The sequence below is a fragment of the Artemia sp. Qi Xiang Cuo genome, chromosome 13 (assembly GCF_049724085.1).
Source record: "Artemia sp. Qi Xiang Cuo chromosome 13, ASM4972408v1, whole genome shotgun sequence".
Classification (NCBI taxonomy): Eukaryota; Metazoa; Arthropoda; class Branchiopoda; order Anostraca; family Artemiidae; genus Artemia; species Artemia sp. Qi Xiang Cuo.
Genome location: NC_142806.1, coordinates 31686932 through 31704733, shown reverse-complemented (window position 1 = coordinate 31704733; position 17802 = coordinate 31686932). Strand labels below are relative to the sequence as shown.

The following is a 17802-nucleotide window of genomic DNA, read 5'->3' as shown; positions in this document are numbered from 1 at the left end:
CCCTGGTCTAAAGGAAAAAAACAAATAAATAATACATTGTGCCAACATCGTTCTTTACTTAGGCAGCACTATTGCGCTGCCTATGATGCAACCCGGATTATATTATCATGCAAAAGATAATTGTGTTACATCATCGTGTATATGATTATTTATTTTAATATTTTAGTTACAATGGGCTAGAGTTCGTTCCTTATTATAATTTGAAAAAAAAATGCATCATACATTTGTTTATTTGTATCTTGTTACGTTTTTATGTGTTGGACAGTTTTTTTGTTAGGGGTGTAGGGTTCGAACCTGGAAACCCCTACCGTGGATACAGTCTTGGGGAGATGTGGTTTGTTTTTAAGTTTTGATATTCTGATATGTGCTTTAGAATTCTGTTTTGTATGGCGTTATTCAGCTTATAATGATACTTTTTATTATCTAAACCGGAGATACGCAATTGAGGTTTGCTAAGATTGGTCAGTTTGGTAATTAAACTCTTCAATTTTCAAGCAACTGTAATTCAAGTTTTATTGGCTACCATTGTTTTTCAACCATATTTCAATTCAAAATAGAAAAAATTATCAAAAAAGAGTAGCGTGTATTTACATCAAACTAAAAATTTACAAAAGTTAAACGTTATTGGGGGATAGATTCCCCAGTCTTTATATTTTTACTTTAATTGCGTTGTTACATAATAAAGCAATGACTAGGAATGTTCCAATGCTTATGCCCTCTGAAATATTTAAATTACGCATCCATCCCTTTGTTCTTTAGTTTTATGTAGGCAAATGAGCAATTTCAGTTGGATTAAGAAATTCGGAAGTGAATTTAATTTTTCCTTCCTGTTTATCTTTTACAGACGCTAAAATAACACATTCCTTATTCCTTTGTAATTTCTGAAATATCCAAATTGTGCAATAGCATAATTATCATGTTATTCTTCAGTCTTATGTAACATTTTTGTTTGCAATTCAATGTGATTTTTACTGGTTATTGTTCCATGCATTTTTCTTTAGCTGTCTGGAGCCATTCTCAAGGGCTGATCTCTTCCTTCGACCAACTTGAAACTCTGATGGATGATTTGCAGCCACATTTTGTTGGCAGGGTTACAAACTGGACATATTTGATGTCCAAATGACATATTTCTATACACGAAAAAAAACATAGCGCATCATCAAATTGTTCTTTTTACTTCAGATAATGATGCATATAACATCTTTTACACTACCGAGAACACATAAAAAATGTTTAATTAAGTGTCATCTCCAGAACTTCATCGCACGTAGCGTTTGCCTTCGTCTTGAAGCCAGCGACAGCTTTCGGTATACTGACAGTGGATGAAGTTTTATCTTCGTTTTTCAACCAGTAATTGACTCGAATAAGTGAGGCAAGTGTGAAATTCTCGACACTATCTCGGATGTCTGTTTTGGTTAATTCCAGGAGACTAAACAAACACTCAGCTGGTACATTGCTAAAAGGTAAAGAGAAAATCCGTGTTATGCACTTTCGCAATTCCGGGTACTTCATTTCGCCACTACAAGTCTTCAGACTAAATATCTTAATCCAGTACTGCAAAAGCTCAACTGACAGGTCTTCAGATTGGGCATCTTCCAAATGAAGCTCAGTGACATCAGTCATTGCCCGTGACCTCCATTACACGTCTGTTTTCTGGAGGCACCAATATTCTCTTAGAATTTCACAAATAGTGGCCATAGAGATTTTTCCTTCAAATTTCTTGCATTCCTTGGTTCAACCAAAGCCAAAACGTCATAAATTTTGTCTTCAAACTTGAAACGGTCTTGAATCTGCTTGATTAGGACTATATAGTGTTTTCGACAAGACTGGTAAAAGAGATCAATATTATCACTTGGCTCTTGAGCATCTACGAGTTCTTGCATTGAATCGGTTGCATCTATTCCCCTTTATGTTTGGTCTAAAGGCAGGTACTCACTTGAAAGGTAAGGATCCAATTCGGTAAACAAACCAACACTGCGAATATGGTTGAATTTCTTGAAGTTAGACGCAGAATCATTCACAAGTTTGCTGGCACTTGCCTTCGTTAGAGAGGCACTTGCCTTCGTTAGAGAGGCCGAGAGAGTAGTTCATGAATTCAAAGTATGGCTTAGTCAACTTGCTTTGTAATGTTGAGAAGATAAGGTCATTGGTTGGAGTTGGATCGTCAAACGTGGTTTCTACGAAATATTGAGTAAGAGCAGCCAGACGACCAATAAGCCTCTTTATGCAGGCCTGCAGGGACAACCAGTGGGTCCGTCCTGGTGCAAGAATTGAGAGTGCTTTGCATTGAAATAACTCCTGAAATTCAGCATACTTATCTCATCTGGAAGCGCTTCTGGAAAACTGGGCAGAGATATTTTGCGCCAAGTCTTCTAGTGTCTTGGGAAGTGACAAGCATGCATAGGATGAACATAAGTGAATAAGATGGCATGAACATTTCACATTCAAGATATGGGGCATTATGGCTTTTATTAGCGTTGAAGCAGATCTATTGGCTCCAAAATGACGGTAGTAGTGTCTGCACAAAAATCCAACAATATTTTGCCAGGGAATTAATTTTTCCAGTGATTTGTTTGATGCAGTTAGTCAGACCCTCAGCCGACTTATCACTACACTTAACCATGTCCAATACTTCGACATGAAGGTTTAGATCTTCTCACTAAAAAAACACTACAATGATAGATAGTTGTTTATCATTAGTACAATCAGTGGTCTCATCAGTTATCACGGAGAAAAAAGCAGTTTTGAGCAACTCGACTAGCTGGTTGTGTACTCCAGGTTTCTGTTTACCTAGAGTGACCCCCCGCTAGGGCCTGGTCTTTTGGACATAATTTTCTTAGGAGAGGGATCAAGCTGTCTGCAAGACGTAATGGCAGATTATGTTCTGCCGAAAATATTCAGATAAGCTGTTTAATTTCTTTGGAATTATTGCCTACAGTCAGAAGTTTTTCAATGCTGCCACGGCCAACCTTTGTCTCAATTTCATTGCTTGCTTTTATATGGTACTCGGTCAGAGCATGGCGGGTCAACTCTGATTTCCCTCAATATTCATACTTTAAACAGAACCTACAGTATGGTACATAAGTATTTTTCTTTGACCCTCTTTTATCTATCAATTTTTTAAACATTGGTAACTGAAGCCACTTGTAAACAAACTTTTGGTCGAATTTTTTCTTTGGGGAATTCTTAAAATCATTAATTTACCAAAGATTTCCCTGAAAATCCTTATTTTACCCCAGATTTCCCTTTATCCCTAGATTCAAAACAAGTGTTTCTAAAAGAAGTAATTTCTCCCTAAAATAGGGTAATCTCCATTAAAGTGGAAGCCCTGCTACTAGAGTAACTGAAACAACAGCCACTCTAATTGATAATATTTTTTCTTCTTTACCAATTCTTAGTAGCTCTGTCTTGGTAAGTGACATTTCAAATCAATTTCCTTTTATTTATTTTTTTTTTGAAGTTAGCCCTTCCTTAGCCTGTGTCTACCAGAGCTTAACAAGTTTTTCTTATCACACCTCCAAAAAGAGCCTGCGAATCTTAAAATAATGATTGTCTCAACAAGTGCTGGATGATTCTGGATGTATAGCAGATTTTAATATGCGTTTCGATTTGTTTTATGATCTAGTGAAGTCTGCAATACTTCAAACCTGTAACCCCTTATCTTTGCGCTGTCGACAAGGAAAATCAGAGCCTTTAAACCCCTGGATGACTCCCAGTTTACTCAAGAGCTGGAGAAGAAAGAATTATCTTTGGAAAAAGTAGAAAACTTCTTCTCTAGTTCGTCATCTGAATGAATATAAGAGTTAGAGTCCCATTTATAATAAAAGTCCCATTTTTATTCTAGGAAGTTCTAAAATTGTGGAAAAGATGTTAGGAAAAGCCGGAAACTTATTAGTTCAGTTCTTAAGCCTGGCCCTCTCAAATCAGCTTCTCCATAAAGTCTTTTAATCAATGGTCAGCTGGTATCCGGCAGAAATGTTGTTGAAAATCTACCAGCGTCTTATTTCTCTACTGTTGGTGAAAACCACTGTAGCAATTACTTTTCCAGCACCTTCTGATCTGGATTACAAGTCCTATTCAGGCCCGGCTTGACTAAAATCAATGGGGACTGAGCCCATAAGTGAGTCAAAAATTTGCAGGATTGTCTCTTTCCAACAAGGTCCTTTGTCATCAAGCCAAGATGATATCCCTACTAAGGTTATCAAGTTCATTTTACCAGCAATTGTCTCGCCCTTAACTGAGCTTGTTCAAGCTTCTTTTGATCTTGGTATTTTCCTATCTTCACTCAAAAGGGCACCAGGTTGTTGCTTAAAAAAAACAAGTTTTTTTCAACTGAAAGTAAGGAGCAACATTGAAACTTAAAACGATCAGAAATTATTATGTACATGAGTGGGTTCGCCCCCCTCGATAATACCTCACTCTTTACGCTAAAGTTTGATTCTTTTTTCTAGTTCTTTGAGAATGGCCCATGATTCACAAAGGGCGTTTAATCAAGCTTTTGAAAGCACTAAAAAAAATTGCGTGAAGAGCGAGGTATTGACAAGGGGGATGAACCCAATCATATACGCAATAATTTCTGTTCGTTTTAAGTTTTAATGTTGCTCCTTACTTTCAGTTGAAAAGAAAACTTGTTTTTTTAATTTAATTTCTGATAGTTTATTTTAAAAATGGCGGGAAATCCGGCGTTCCCTTCGTGGAAAATTATCTTCCCCCAGGAAAAATTCCTCCATGGAAAGATTCTCCCACGTAATCCCCTCCCCAATCCCCCCACTAGAAAAAATCCCCCTGAAAACGCATGTATACTTCCCAATAACCACAACTTTCAAGAAAGTTGTGGCAAAGTTCACAACTTTCAGCACTTTCCCCAAGGACTGCGGGGTATTAATTCGTCCTCAAAGACTTAGTTATTAGATTTTTTTACTATAATGAACAAAATGGCTGTCTCAAGATTTTGATAGGGTGACTTCTGGGGGAAAATGAGCGGTAGAGGGGGCCTAGTTGCCCTCCAATTTTTTGGTCACTTAAAAAGGGCACTAGAACTTTTAAATTCCTTTCGAATAAGCCCTCTCCTGATGATCTAGGACCTTTGGGTCGATAAAATCACTCTTGGAAAAAAAAATAAAGCAAATACGCATCCGTGATCTTTCTTCTGGAAAAAAACAAAATTCCACTTTTTTGCAGATATGAGCTTGAAACTTCTACAGGAGAAACTTCTCTGATAAGCTGCATCTGATGCTATTACTTTCATTAAGATTCTCTGACTTTTAGGGGGTGTTCCCCTTTTTTCGAAAAAAAGGCAAATTTTCTCTGGCTCGTAACTTTTAATGGGTAATACCAAACTTGATGAAACCTATATATCTGAAATCAGCATAAAAATCTTATTCTTTTGATGCATCTATTGGTATCAAAATTTCGTTTTTTAGAGTTTTAGTTTGATCTTATTTTATACCCCGCCATACAAAAATCCATGGGGGTGCTATTTTCCGTGGGGAGATTTCCCGTGGGGGGGGGGGTCCGGTGGAGGGGGTAAACACCACCCACAAAAAATCAAGTTTTTACTGCTAGTACAATAATTTCAATCTGATCCCAAATAAATGCAAGGTCATTGTATTACCACAGGGAAGGTTGTGAGATGTCATCTTCTGAAGTCCCAGACCTCTTCTTTTTTTTTTGCTCGATCGCCTTGTATTCACGATTGAAATTCGTTCTTAAAACAATTAATTTTCTATTTTAGTTCGGGAACTGTATAATCTAGTTTTAATGTCTTTACCGCCTGTAATATCCTGCCAAATGCTGCACTTTTCTTATTTTGGTTAAAATAGTCTTTACCTTTACTTTACTTTTAGCATCTATTGGTATCAAAATTTCGTTTCTTAGAGTTTCAGTTTGATCTTATTTTATACCCCTCCATTCATAAATGTAGTAGTAACTTGATTACTCAACCATCTTTCACAATTATTTCCTATATTTGTCACGGACAGAGAAAATCGTGTTAAACAATAGGCAACGAAGAGGTTCACACGTAACATAGAAAAAAAAAATGGTGTTGTGGTTGTGAAAAGCATCTTGGAAATGTGCCAATTAAGGGGAGAAAAAAAGCACCTAACTTAACCCGCTCATCCTTGCTGTATCAAAGCTAAAAACCTACGGTATCAAAAAGTTTAAGAAGGCTTAGCTTGCCTTTGAAAAGATAGTTGGCTTTGGGAACTAACAGGTTCTTATTGTTTAACAGGGCTGCCACCGGTGACACTTTAGTGTCACTTTTGACACTTTTTTTTAAAAAATGGCACTTTTTGGGACACCTGACACTATTAGGATATTTTTTAGAAAAGTGGCACTTTTTTTGCTAAGTAGCACTATTTTACAAAAAAAGAATTTTTTCAGACAAAAACCGAAAGGAAAACTGTCAATGTAGATATGCATCGATATCCTTTTTCTGTCAGTTAAGATTCTCATCTTAACTCCGCGCTCGGCAATTATTGGATGCAAGAATCTTTCTGTGCGGTGAAAACATAAACGTGTTTGTGTCTATCTGTGTGTGAGAATTTTTTATATTCTTATTTTTATCACTGATAAGCGAAGATCATCCAGTGATCTTCGGGTCCAAAATACTTGGCAATGGAGAGGGCAGAGATAGATATTTAACTGCATTGTGGTGGAGAAGCCTTCAATTGTTTTCAGTTGTTTAGTTCAACTATTTTGTGTTGTTGCAATAATTTGTAGGCTCATAGACAATAAGTCAATCAAGCAGTTTGCAATTCTTGAGTGGGTCCGAATTCAATTTTTATGTTTTATTAGTTGAGGGTTGACTACAATTCAAAGAATAAAAGAGCTAGAAAAGCTAAGAGTGTATTTTTGCGCCACTATGTTAATAGCTGTTACTATATTAACCAGTCACTGGGCCAGTGACTGCTTAACTTTACGCGTCTTTTCATCAATTTTCGTAACTGGAGCTCTTGAAGCCCAGTGACTGAAAAGCTCACTGGTGACATTACACAACAACTCAACAACGCAAAAACATCCACTGAGCTCACTGGTGTCCCACAAGAATACCTAGTGACCTCTTCAGTGACTGGGCCAGTGATGCAAAAATGCGCTCAAACATTTCTGTTCATATTTTTCATATTTTTCTTTGAACTCTTGGCAATGGACAAATGAATATTCATACATAACCATCATACTAAAAACAAAATTGATACCAAAACTTCCATTATCTTTAATCCTATGCAATTATTAGTAAAATCACAATCTTAAAATTCTTGTTGACTGTTCCTATGCCCTAGTCCCTGGAGCAAGGCCGTATCCAGGGGGGGGGGGGGGTTGCCCGGTTTGACCCCCTTCCCCCCGAAATTTTTCACCGAGTCGAAAATAAGCCAAAAATTAGTAAAACCTAGGTAAAAATCAGTATAATTAGTCGAAAACTGAGTCAAAAATTAGTACCCCCCCCCCCGAAAAATTCAAAAATTAGTAACCCCCCCCTAAAAAAAATCCTGGATCCGCCCTTGCCCTGGAGACATCGTACAGAAAAATTTACTGGGAGTGGCGAGAGTTCTCGTGAAACTTATTCTAGTCAGGTTGTGATAAATAGATTACATTATATAGCTGTCTTATTGTTTTTCCACTAGTTTTTGAAAAAAAAGAGTAGAAAGTACTCTGCGGGACGAGTTCCCATTTTATACAGTAAGCACCATTTGTGTTTTAGCGGGTTTTTAGGAGGGGGGCTGGAAAGTTGACAAGAGTGGAAGTGCTGTGCAAAGCCGGAAATCAGCACTGACTAAGTAAAATCAAAATTTCTTTTTTATAGTTGATAGATGGCATTAGATCCGACATTTCATGTTGGAGAAGTTAAAGATGCGGGAAACCACGCGGGGATGATCCCAAGCGGATTGGCCAATATTTTCAATTTAAAAAGCTTGTTGATATAAGCGCGAACGACGCGAAGCGTCGCGAGCGGCAAATTTTTTGAAATTGACACTTTTTACACAAAATTGACGCTATTTTGCCACCCAAAGTGACACCAAAAAAACCGGCCGAGTAGCAACCCAGTTGTTTAAGCTTTTACGGACGAAAGCCTTTTCAAATTCTACGAATTTTTTACGGGTGGTGGCAAAGTTTTGTATAGAATTAGAATATACATATATATATATATATATATATATATATATATATATATATATATATATATATATATATATATATATATATATATATATATATATATATATATATATATATATATATATATATATATATATATATATATATATATATATATATATATATATATATATATATATATATATATATATATATATATATATATATATATATATATATATATATATATATATATATATATATATATATATATATTCTAATTCAATATTGAAATTTCACGAATTCACGATTGAAATTTGTTCTTAAAACAATTAATTTTCTTTTTTAGTTCGGGAACTGTATAATCTAGTTTTAATATCTTTACCACCTGCAATATCTTGCCAAATGCTGCACTTTTCTTATTTTGGTTCAAATAGTCTTTCCTGTTAACTTTCCATAACTCAGGTTGATCCCGGTATAACCCTATTAATAAACAAATAATCTCACGCTACACATTTTTGCTTTCTTCCAGTATATTAAATAAAAAAAAACAAGTTTTTTTAACTGAAAGTAAGGAGCGACATTAAAACTTAAAACGAACAGAAATTATTCCGTCTATGAAAGGGGCTGTCCCCTCTTCAACGCCTTGCTCTTTACGCTAATTTTTTTTATTGTTTTAAAAAATAGAGTTGTGAGAAAGTCAAACTTTAGCGTAAAGAGCAAGGCGTTGAGGAGGGGACAACCCATTTCATATACGGAATAATTTCTGCTCGTTTTAAGTTTTAATGTCGCTCCTTACTTTCAGTTAAAAAACTTGTTTTTTCATTTAATTTTTGAAGGTTTTTGAATAAATGCAGGTTTTGATCTTGGCTTACAGTACATGAATAACTAAAACAAAATTTTCATATTCATTTACTTTTATTTGGTTAAATGGCTTTCTTGAAACTTGTTTCATTTTATTTACGAACGTTTTTATTAGTAATAAATATACGTAACTTACGAATTAACTTACGTAACGAACTTCTATATTTATATATTTTTAATACATTTATTAGGGGGTTCCACCCCTAGTAAATACCTTGCTCATTAAGCGAAAGTTCGAATTTTGTTCCAATTCTTTAAAACTGACCGCTTAATCACAAAGGCTGTTAATTAGAATAAATAGCTCTTATGAAAGTACTAAAAAATGTCTGGCTTTAAGAGTGAGGTATTGACTAGGGGGTGAACCCAATCATATATTTAATATTTTCTGTTCGTTTAAAGTTTTGATGTTGCTGCTGTTGCAGTTGAAAAACTTGTTTTTTTATATTTAATTTCTGATCTTTTTTTAAATAATGCTTGGAAGTCCGGCGTCCCCTTCATAGCAATATCCCTTCCCCCATGAAAAATTCCTTCATGGAAAGATCCTCATACATAACCCCTGACCCCAGGCACGTACGCAGGAATTTGTCTGGGGGGGTAATTTGTTTCGGGGGGGGGGGTCAAATCCTTCTTACCCATTATTCTGTGAGAAAAATCAGAAAATTATGGGGAAATGAAAAAAAATCGTGAGATTTCTGGGGGCCCGGGTCCAGAGGCCCCCCTCCCTGCGTAAATCCCTGCCCGACCCCTCCCCCTCACTACCAGGAAAAATCTCCCCTGAAAACGTCTGTACTTTATACGTCCCAATAACCAAAACAATATGTTAACAGTGGGTAAAGTTCATAACTTTCAGCCCTCGTCCCGGGAACTTCGGGGGATTAAGTCATCCTAAAAGACATACTTATAATATTTTCGAACATGCTGAACAAAATGGTTATCTCAAAATTTTGATCAGGTGACTTTGGGAAAACAATAAGCGTGGGAGGGGGCCTAGTTGCCCTCCATTTTTTGTTACTTAAAAAGGACGCTAGAACTTTTAATTTCCATTCCAATGAGCCCTCCCACGATATCCTAGGACCACTGGGTCGATACGATAACCCCTGGGGAAAAAAAAATAAACACGTGATCTTTCTTCTGGCAAAAAATGCAAAATTCCACATTTTTGTAGATAGGAGCTTGAAACCTCTACAGTAGGGTTCTCTGATACGTGGAATATGATGGTGTGATTTTCATTAAGGTTCTATACCTTTTAGGGGGTCTTTCCCTCTTTTTTCGAAAATCAGCCAAATTTTCTCAGGCGCGTAACTTTTGATGGGTAGGACTAAAGTTGATGAACCTTTTATATTTGAAATCAGCATTAAAATCTGATTCTTTTGATGTAGCTATTTGTATCAAAGTACCGTTTTTTAGAGTTTCGGTTACCATTGAGCCGGTTCCCAATAACCAATACTATATGTTAACATTGGGTAAAGTTCATAACTTTCAGCCCTCCTCCTGGGGGCTTTGAGGATTTAAGTCATCCTAAAAGACAGAGTTATAATATTTTCGACCATGCTGAACAAAATGGCTATCTCAAAATTCTGATCGGGTGACTTTGGGAAAAAAATGAGCGTGGGAGGGGGCCTAGTTGCCCTCCATTTTTTGGTCACTTAAAAAGGGCAGTAGAACTTTTAATTTCCGTTCCAATGAGCCCTCCCATGATATTGCAGGACCACTGGGTCGATACGATCACCCCTGGGAAAAAACAAAAAACAAATAAACACGCATCCGTGACCTTTCTTCTGGCAAAAAACGGAAATTTCCACATTTTTGTAGATAGGAGCTTGAAACATCTACAGTAGGGTTCTCTGATACGCTGAATATGATGGTGTGATTTTCATTAAGGTTCTATAATTTTTAGGGGGTCTTTCCCCTTTTTTCCAAAATCACCCAAATTTTCTCAGGCGCGTAACTTTTGATGGGTAAAATTAAACTTGATGAAACTTATATATTTGAAGTCAGAATTAAAATTTTGATGGGTAGGACTAAACTTGATGAAACTTACATATTTGAAATCAGCATTAAAATTTGATTCTTTTGATGTATCTATTGGTATCAAAATTCCGTTTTTTAGTTTCGGTTACCATTGAGCCGGGTCGCTCCATACTTACAGTTCGTTACCACGAACTGTTTGATCTGCCATTATTGTTAGCGCGTGACTGACGCAATATTTGAACAAAACTAGTCTAGGCCGTCAATCACCCTCGTCAACCGATTGAGTCATTCAAAATTTTTATCAATCACCGTCAACGCTTGACTCAAGCATCAAACAGGTCAGTCATGCTTAAATCAATCGATTGACGGAACCTTTTGATCAAAATGATTGACCGCCTAGGGTGTCCTTTACGACATAAAAGTAAGTCCTTAGAGCTATGTAAATTAAAAACTCAATCATTTGGTCGATCTTTTCTGAAAGACCCTCCTAGGTTACTCACTAAAATTACACTTATAATTATATTAACTACGAAGAGAAATTATAGTGAATAACTAATTTTGTACAACACGTTTATTGGTCCTATTTTAGTGGCAAAACGACGCAAAAAAGATCCCAGACAACGCCGTCAACGAACAACATTTTCAAACGAGCAAACATTTCAACTGGAATGTGAATTTCAACAAAACGAATATATTACCAGACCAAGAAGGGCGGAACTGGCGAAAACCCTATCCCTTACCGAAACTCAGATTAAGATATGGTTTCAAAATCGAAGAGCCAAGGATAAAAGGATAGAAAAGGCTCATATTGACCATATTAATAGGTAACAACGTTTATTTGTAGATTCTTTAAAACGTAATTAGTTATTATAGTACTGCAGGGGTAAGTATGGAGACAAGAAAAGAGTCAATATCCATATTAAAGGGGTTTGTGTCTCCAATTATGCCTTTGAATCTGCCACCGTGCCTCTGACCCTTCTGTCTCTGTGACGTTTTGCCTCTTTACCTTGGCCCTGGTTACATCCTTGCCCCCTTAGCTCTTGGCATCCGAAAAATGTCCTGTTACCCCCCCCCCCCCCTGCTCACGCATGGAAGATGTTTTCCATTTTTTCTCAATTTCGAGGAGGTTGTTTAACCTTATCAAGAATATTCAAAAAAGCTATGTGATTACATCAAGCTAGTCCCCAAGTTCTGTCATTTTTATACGGGCCTCTTCAAAGGTAGCAATATACCACTGCCTGATTGAAGAGCCTTGTGCCTGTAATTTTTTTTTTTTTCATCCCGTGGCTTCGTATGGAAGAAGTGATTGTAGAAACTCTGAAGGGGCTCTTTCGGTTGAAAATTTAAAGTTTTTGCGATTTTTAAGAGTCAAAAATGGTTAGAAGTCAACCAGTCCCCTTCTTTTGTCTTTTTTGTTACCCGTTGAACCCCCAACACATCCAATACAATATTTGAGGTAGCTATTTTGCTCACAATAGTAAAAAGTTTCAACAAGTATGCCAAAGGAGATGATATGAAGTCCAGAGCTTAAGGGGGAGGGGTGTAGTAAACAATATAAATACCTAATTGTTTCACATAGGTTTATGGAAAAAGAAGCACTTGTTTGATGGTGGGTTTGCGATTGGCACGAAAATTTGAGGTATCGCTCTTGGGTCAAAAGGATCAATGAAAGGACAATGACCTTAATTGTCTAAATTACCCGTTGTTCACAGAGAGGTTTTAAAAGAAAAAGCGACGGTACTTTGTCTTGGTTGTCCGATCGATTAGAAGCTTCTAGGGATAGTTCACAAAGCCAAGATTTCAAGAGTTTACCAAGTATGGGAACTATACTCTTCCATATCTGGGAATGACTTTGGGGGGTCGAGTTGAAACTTTCAGGGTTTGTTTGAGGGAGGGATGAGTCGAGTTGATATGCACTCGGGGAGGGGAAGAGGTAGATATGAAAACACTCTACGCATCCCAAAATATCATCTGCAATATCTTGGGAACGGCTTCGGGGCTGAAGTTTAAACTTTAAGGTATTGATTAGGGAGGAAAGGGGGAAGTGGGGTCTAGGCGTATACCCCCTCTGGAAATTACCCATGGAAAAAACCCAGAAAATTCCCTCCGCGGAAAACACCTCCCAGACAGTCACCCCACCCCACGGAAAGTTTATCCCCCTGGATAATTCCAAATATTTATTAGCAGGGAAATTGAAAATGTCATTCACCTGTTTAAGTCAGATGCAATCCTGTGGCTTTCTATCCTATAGCGTTGCCTATAGTGAAGGGCCATAAGGGTTCAATATATTAATATTTATGTATTTATTTATTTTTCCCCAAATGCACTTCATATGAAAGGGGTGGTCATATAAACTTCGGAGGGGACTCATTCGGTTGCAAATTAAAATTTTTAGTGCACTTTTAAGAGTCAAAAGTAATTGAAGAGCAACAAGCCACCCTTCACACTGTTGTTTCCTCAAACGCATCCAATCAAAATTTTGAGATACCAATTTTGTTGAAAATTGTCCGAAAGTCAAATAACCTTGCCTTCAGGTTTGATAACCCCCAATTTCAGCCCCCAGGGCAAGAGCTGTAAGGTATGCAAGCTGCCCATTGTTAAGATATAAGGTTTTTATGGGAAGGGTGGTCGTATAAACTTTGAAGGGGGTTCATTCGAATGAAAATCTGAAATTCCAGTGCCCTTTTTTACTATTTAGCCTGATTTTCAATAAGTTGCTACTAAACGAGTTGTTACTGACTTCAATGTCTTACAAAAAATTTCTCATTCTAGTTTTGCGTCCATGCAAGCTACAATCTCCAAATGAATTGCCTTTGTTAGCTACTCTTTCCTCGGGAAAACGGAGTGCTCGACAGTTAATAAGAGCAATGTTGAAGGGTCCCAATGACTTATATGTAACACTTACCGAGTTTGTGGCATCTTTGTACGTATGTACTTAGTTTTGTGACACACGTTGTTGGTGTCGAAGATTACGACGCCGCTGTTCTTCTAACCTAATATTTATTTGTTTTTACTCCGATGTTTGACACATTCTGATTCTCGGAGTCTCTTGTCTTTTAACCACTTGTGTCTTTGCTCTTCATTTTCATTTTTGACACGCTCTAATTCTCGTTTCCCCATATCTTCTAACCGCCTGTGTCTTTTCTCTTCATTTTCATTTTTGATACACTCTAATTTTCGCATATTTTCTAACCGCCTGTGTCTTTGCTCTTCATTTTCATTTTTGACACCTTTTGATATTAAATTAAAAAAACAAGTTTTTTTAACTGAAAGTAAGGAACGACGTTAAAACTTAAAACGAACAGAAATTATTCCGTATATGAAAGGGGCTGTCCCTCCGCCACGCCTCGCTCTTTACGCTAAAGTTTTTCAATGTTTAAAAAATAGAGTTTTGAGAAAGTCAAACTTAAGCGTAAAGAGCGAGGCGTTGAGGAGGGAAGAGCCCCTTTCATATGCAGAATAATTTCTGTTCGTTTTAAGTTTTAACGTCGTTCCTTACTTTCAGTAAAAAAACTAGTTTTTCTTATTTAATTTTTGAACGTTTTTGAATTAATGCAGGTTTTGATTTTGGCTCACCGTACATGGATAATTAAAACAAAATTTGCATATTAATTTTGCTTTTATTTGGTTAAATGGCTTTCACGAAACTTGTTTAATTTTATTTACGAACGTTTTTATTAGTAATAAATACATGTAACTTACAAATTAACTTACGTAACAAACTTCTATGTTCCTATATTTTTAACACGTATATTAGGGGGTTCGCCCCCTAGTCAGTACCTTGCTCTTTAAGCTAAAGTTTGAATTTTGTTCCAATTCTTTAAAAATGACCGCTTAATCACAAAGGCCGTTAATTAGAATTAATAGCTCTTATGAAAGTACTAAACAATCTTTGGCTTAAAGAGCGAGGTATTGACTAGGGGGTGAACCCAATCATCTATGTAATATTTTCTGTTCGTTTTAAGTTGTGATGTTGCTGCTATTGCAGTTGAAAAACTTGTTTTTTTTATATTTAATTTCTGATCTTTTTTTAAATAATGCTGGGAAATCCGGCGTCCCCTTCATAGCAATGTCCCTTCCCCCATGAAAAATTCCTTAATGGAAAGATCCTCCCACATAACCTCCGACCCAACCACCCCCCACCCCACTAACAGAAAAAATACCCCTGAAAACGCCTGTATACTTACCAATAACCAATACTAACCTATATGTTAACATTGGGTAAAGTTCATAACTTTCAGCCCTCTCCCCAAGAGCTTCGGGGGATTAAGTCATCGTAAGAGGCATACTTATCATATTTTTGAACATGCTGAACAAAATGGCTATCTCAAAATTTTGATCGGGTGACTTTGGGAAAAAATGACCGTGGGAGGGGACCTAGTTGCCCTTAATTTTTTTGGTCACTCAAAAAGGACACTAGAACTTTTAATTTCAATTCCAATGAGCCCTCCTAAGATATTCTAGAACCACTGGGTCGATACGATCACCCCTGAAAACAACAACAAAAAAAACACGCATCCGTGATCTTTCTTCTGGCAAAAAAATGCAAAATTCCACATTTTTGTAGGTAGAAGCTTGAAACCTCTACAGTAGGGTTCTCTGATACGCTGAATCTGATGGTATGATTTTCATTAAGGTTATATAGCTTTTAGGGGGTCTTCCTTCCTTTTTTTCGAAAATCAGCCAAAATTTCTCAGGCGCTTAACTTTTGACGGGTAGGACTAAACTTGATGAAACTTACATATTTGAAATCAGCATTAAAATATGATTCTTTTGATGTATCTATTGGTATCAAAATACCGTTTTCTAGAGTTTCGGTTACCATTGAGCCGGGTCGCTCCTTACTTACAGTTCGTTACCACGAACTGTTTGACTCGCTGTTGTATATCTCCTCACGGCATTTGTCTTTCTTCTTCATTTTGGATTTTGAATATTTTAGAAAATTTATCAACTCCCTTCTCTTTAGCTGCCCGTATTGGTCTTGTCTAATTTGATGATATAGGTTGTTGATTTTCACCATTGTAAATTGAATTTGGAAGGCCGTTCTCTCGGTCCAATCACGTTTGATAGTTCATGTGGTTCCAAAGAATCATCATTTGTAATCACTGCAAATTTTCACCTTTTGGGCCTTCCTACTGACATTAGGCAAAACAACTGGCTGCGTTCCACGTAGCGAGTTGATTTTTTCAAACAAAAATATAATTAAAAAATTTTCAGGTATTTTTCATGTTTGAATTATAACATTAAATTGTTGCTCAGGCACCATAAATATTTTTGCAGTTTACAGAATAACTTTAGCGATTCTGAAGTGAATTAAAAAAAAAAATTTCAACTTTTTTTAATGTCTTAAAAAATCATTATTGAACCAAGTCCGAGTTCAAACAACGATTTCTATTAAGCTTCAAACTTTTGGTTTTCTTTTTAAGATTTTTAAATTGTTGTAATCCATTGTCAAAATATGAAAAATTAAACAATTTAATGTAAACTTTTCATGCATGAAAATCTTCAATATTTCCACGTAAGTGTGATAAGTGTGACAACGTCATTGCAATACCGATGTATATAATAATCCCGTCACTCACACAATTTTTTTATTTCAAAATTAAGGCTCTTGGCAGATTTTCTCAAATTTCTGACCTACCTAGACTTTTTTTCGGGCCAGAATTTCTCAAGATGCCAATTTTCCCGAAAAAATATCGAGCCGTTGTTGAGAAAAAATAAATACATAAATACATACACAATTATTACTCACTTATAAAGATAGTATGGGCAAGACATATGTCCATCCTGGTCGAATGGTTAGCCGTCTGAACTCCCACGCGAAAGCTTTCTGATTCGAGCCTCTGTGCTGCCTGTTGTTTGGTTTGGGAGAAGGTCAGTGGCGTTCTCCTGTTGCACAAGTCCACCCAGCTTCGAATGGGTATCTGGAGGAATCTAGGGGTAAACACGGGAAGCTCCGGATAATTTGCCCCAATCACGCATAAGCCTTCTTGTGTTTGTCACAATTGCTTATATACGATCTATAGAAACTGAAGCATAAAATGTGTTTTCAGCCAGACTCTCTCGTGAGAAAATTTTCGAAAACTCTTAACCAGAAATCCTTCTTCAACCCAAGAAACAAGGAAAAACACGTTTCTGTATGATTAGCAGGGAGGACGGTGTCTCTTTTTTCCTTTCGTCTTTTTCTCCAGTGTTGGCAGGATCTTGCAAGATCGTAGAGAGATGGTTAATAGCTCAGCCGAAAGCAAATGTTTATGTTACGTGATTTTTTTTTTTTTAATTCATCTCGATAGCACCAGCATGGTGTCATATGGCACCAAGGGTTGCAGCAGTAGCTGCAGCGCAGGAAAAAGAGAATAACAACCCAAAGTAACTGAAAGCTGCAAAAGGTGTCTTCATACATACAACCTATTGAGGAAAACTGCCTGTTTATACTGATCCAAATATGGTATTTCTTATTTGAACTGTAATTTACAGATAGATAGATATTTATTGCAAAACAAAAGCCTCTTTGGGCCATGGCAAAAACAAACACAGTTGCATATAAAGTCAAAACACATGATAATAACATATATAACAATAACTAAACATAGCCCATAGCAAATAAAAATAAAATAGCATAACAATTGCAGCAGAAAAGCACACATAATACTATAAAACTAACTCACATAATTACGCATATAATACACACATAATGATAATAATAATAATAATCGTGTATTCAAAAGCCTTTCTACAGGGCCATATACACTATACATCAAGTATAGAAGAAAAACAAAAGTAAAACTCCCTTCAGCATTATTATTCCAAACCATAACAAATCTTCTTCACAATAGTTCCTTTCTTACCTTTAGTGCCTGATCAACAAAT

At 36.5% G+C, this 17802-nt stretch overlaps 1 protein-coding gene across 1 annotated transcript in view; it reads left to right on the top strand.

Moving 5' to 3' along the window:
* LOC148945193 (homeobox protein rough-like) overlaps positions 1–11760 on the top strand; it is a 35410-nt gene extending 23650 nt beyond the window's left edge. Inside the window, exon 2 of the mRNA XM_089098970.1 lies at positions 11522–11760. Within this exon, the coding sequence (XP_088955096.1) occupies positions 11522–11760 (239 nt within the window). The remainder of the gene's footprint in view (positions 1–11521) is intronic.
* Positions 11761–17802: the final 6042 nt, after the last annotated feature.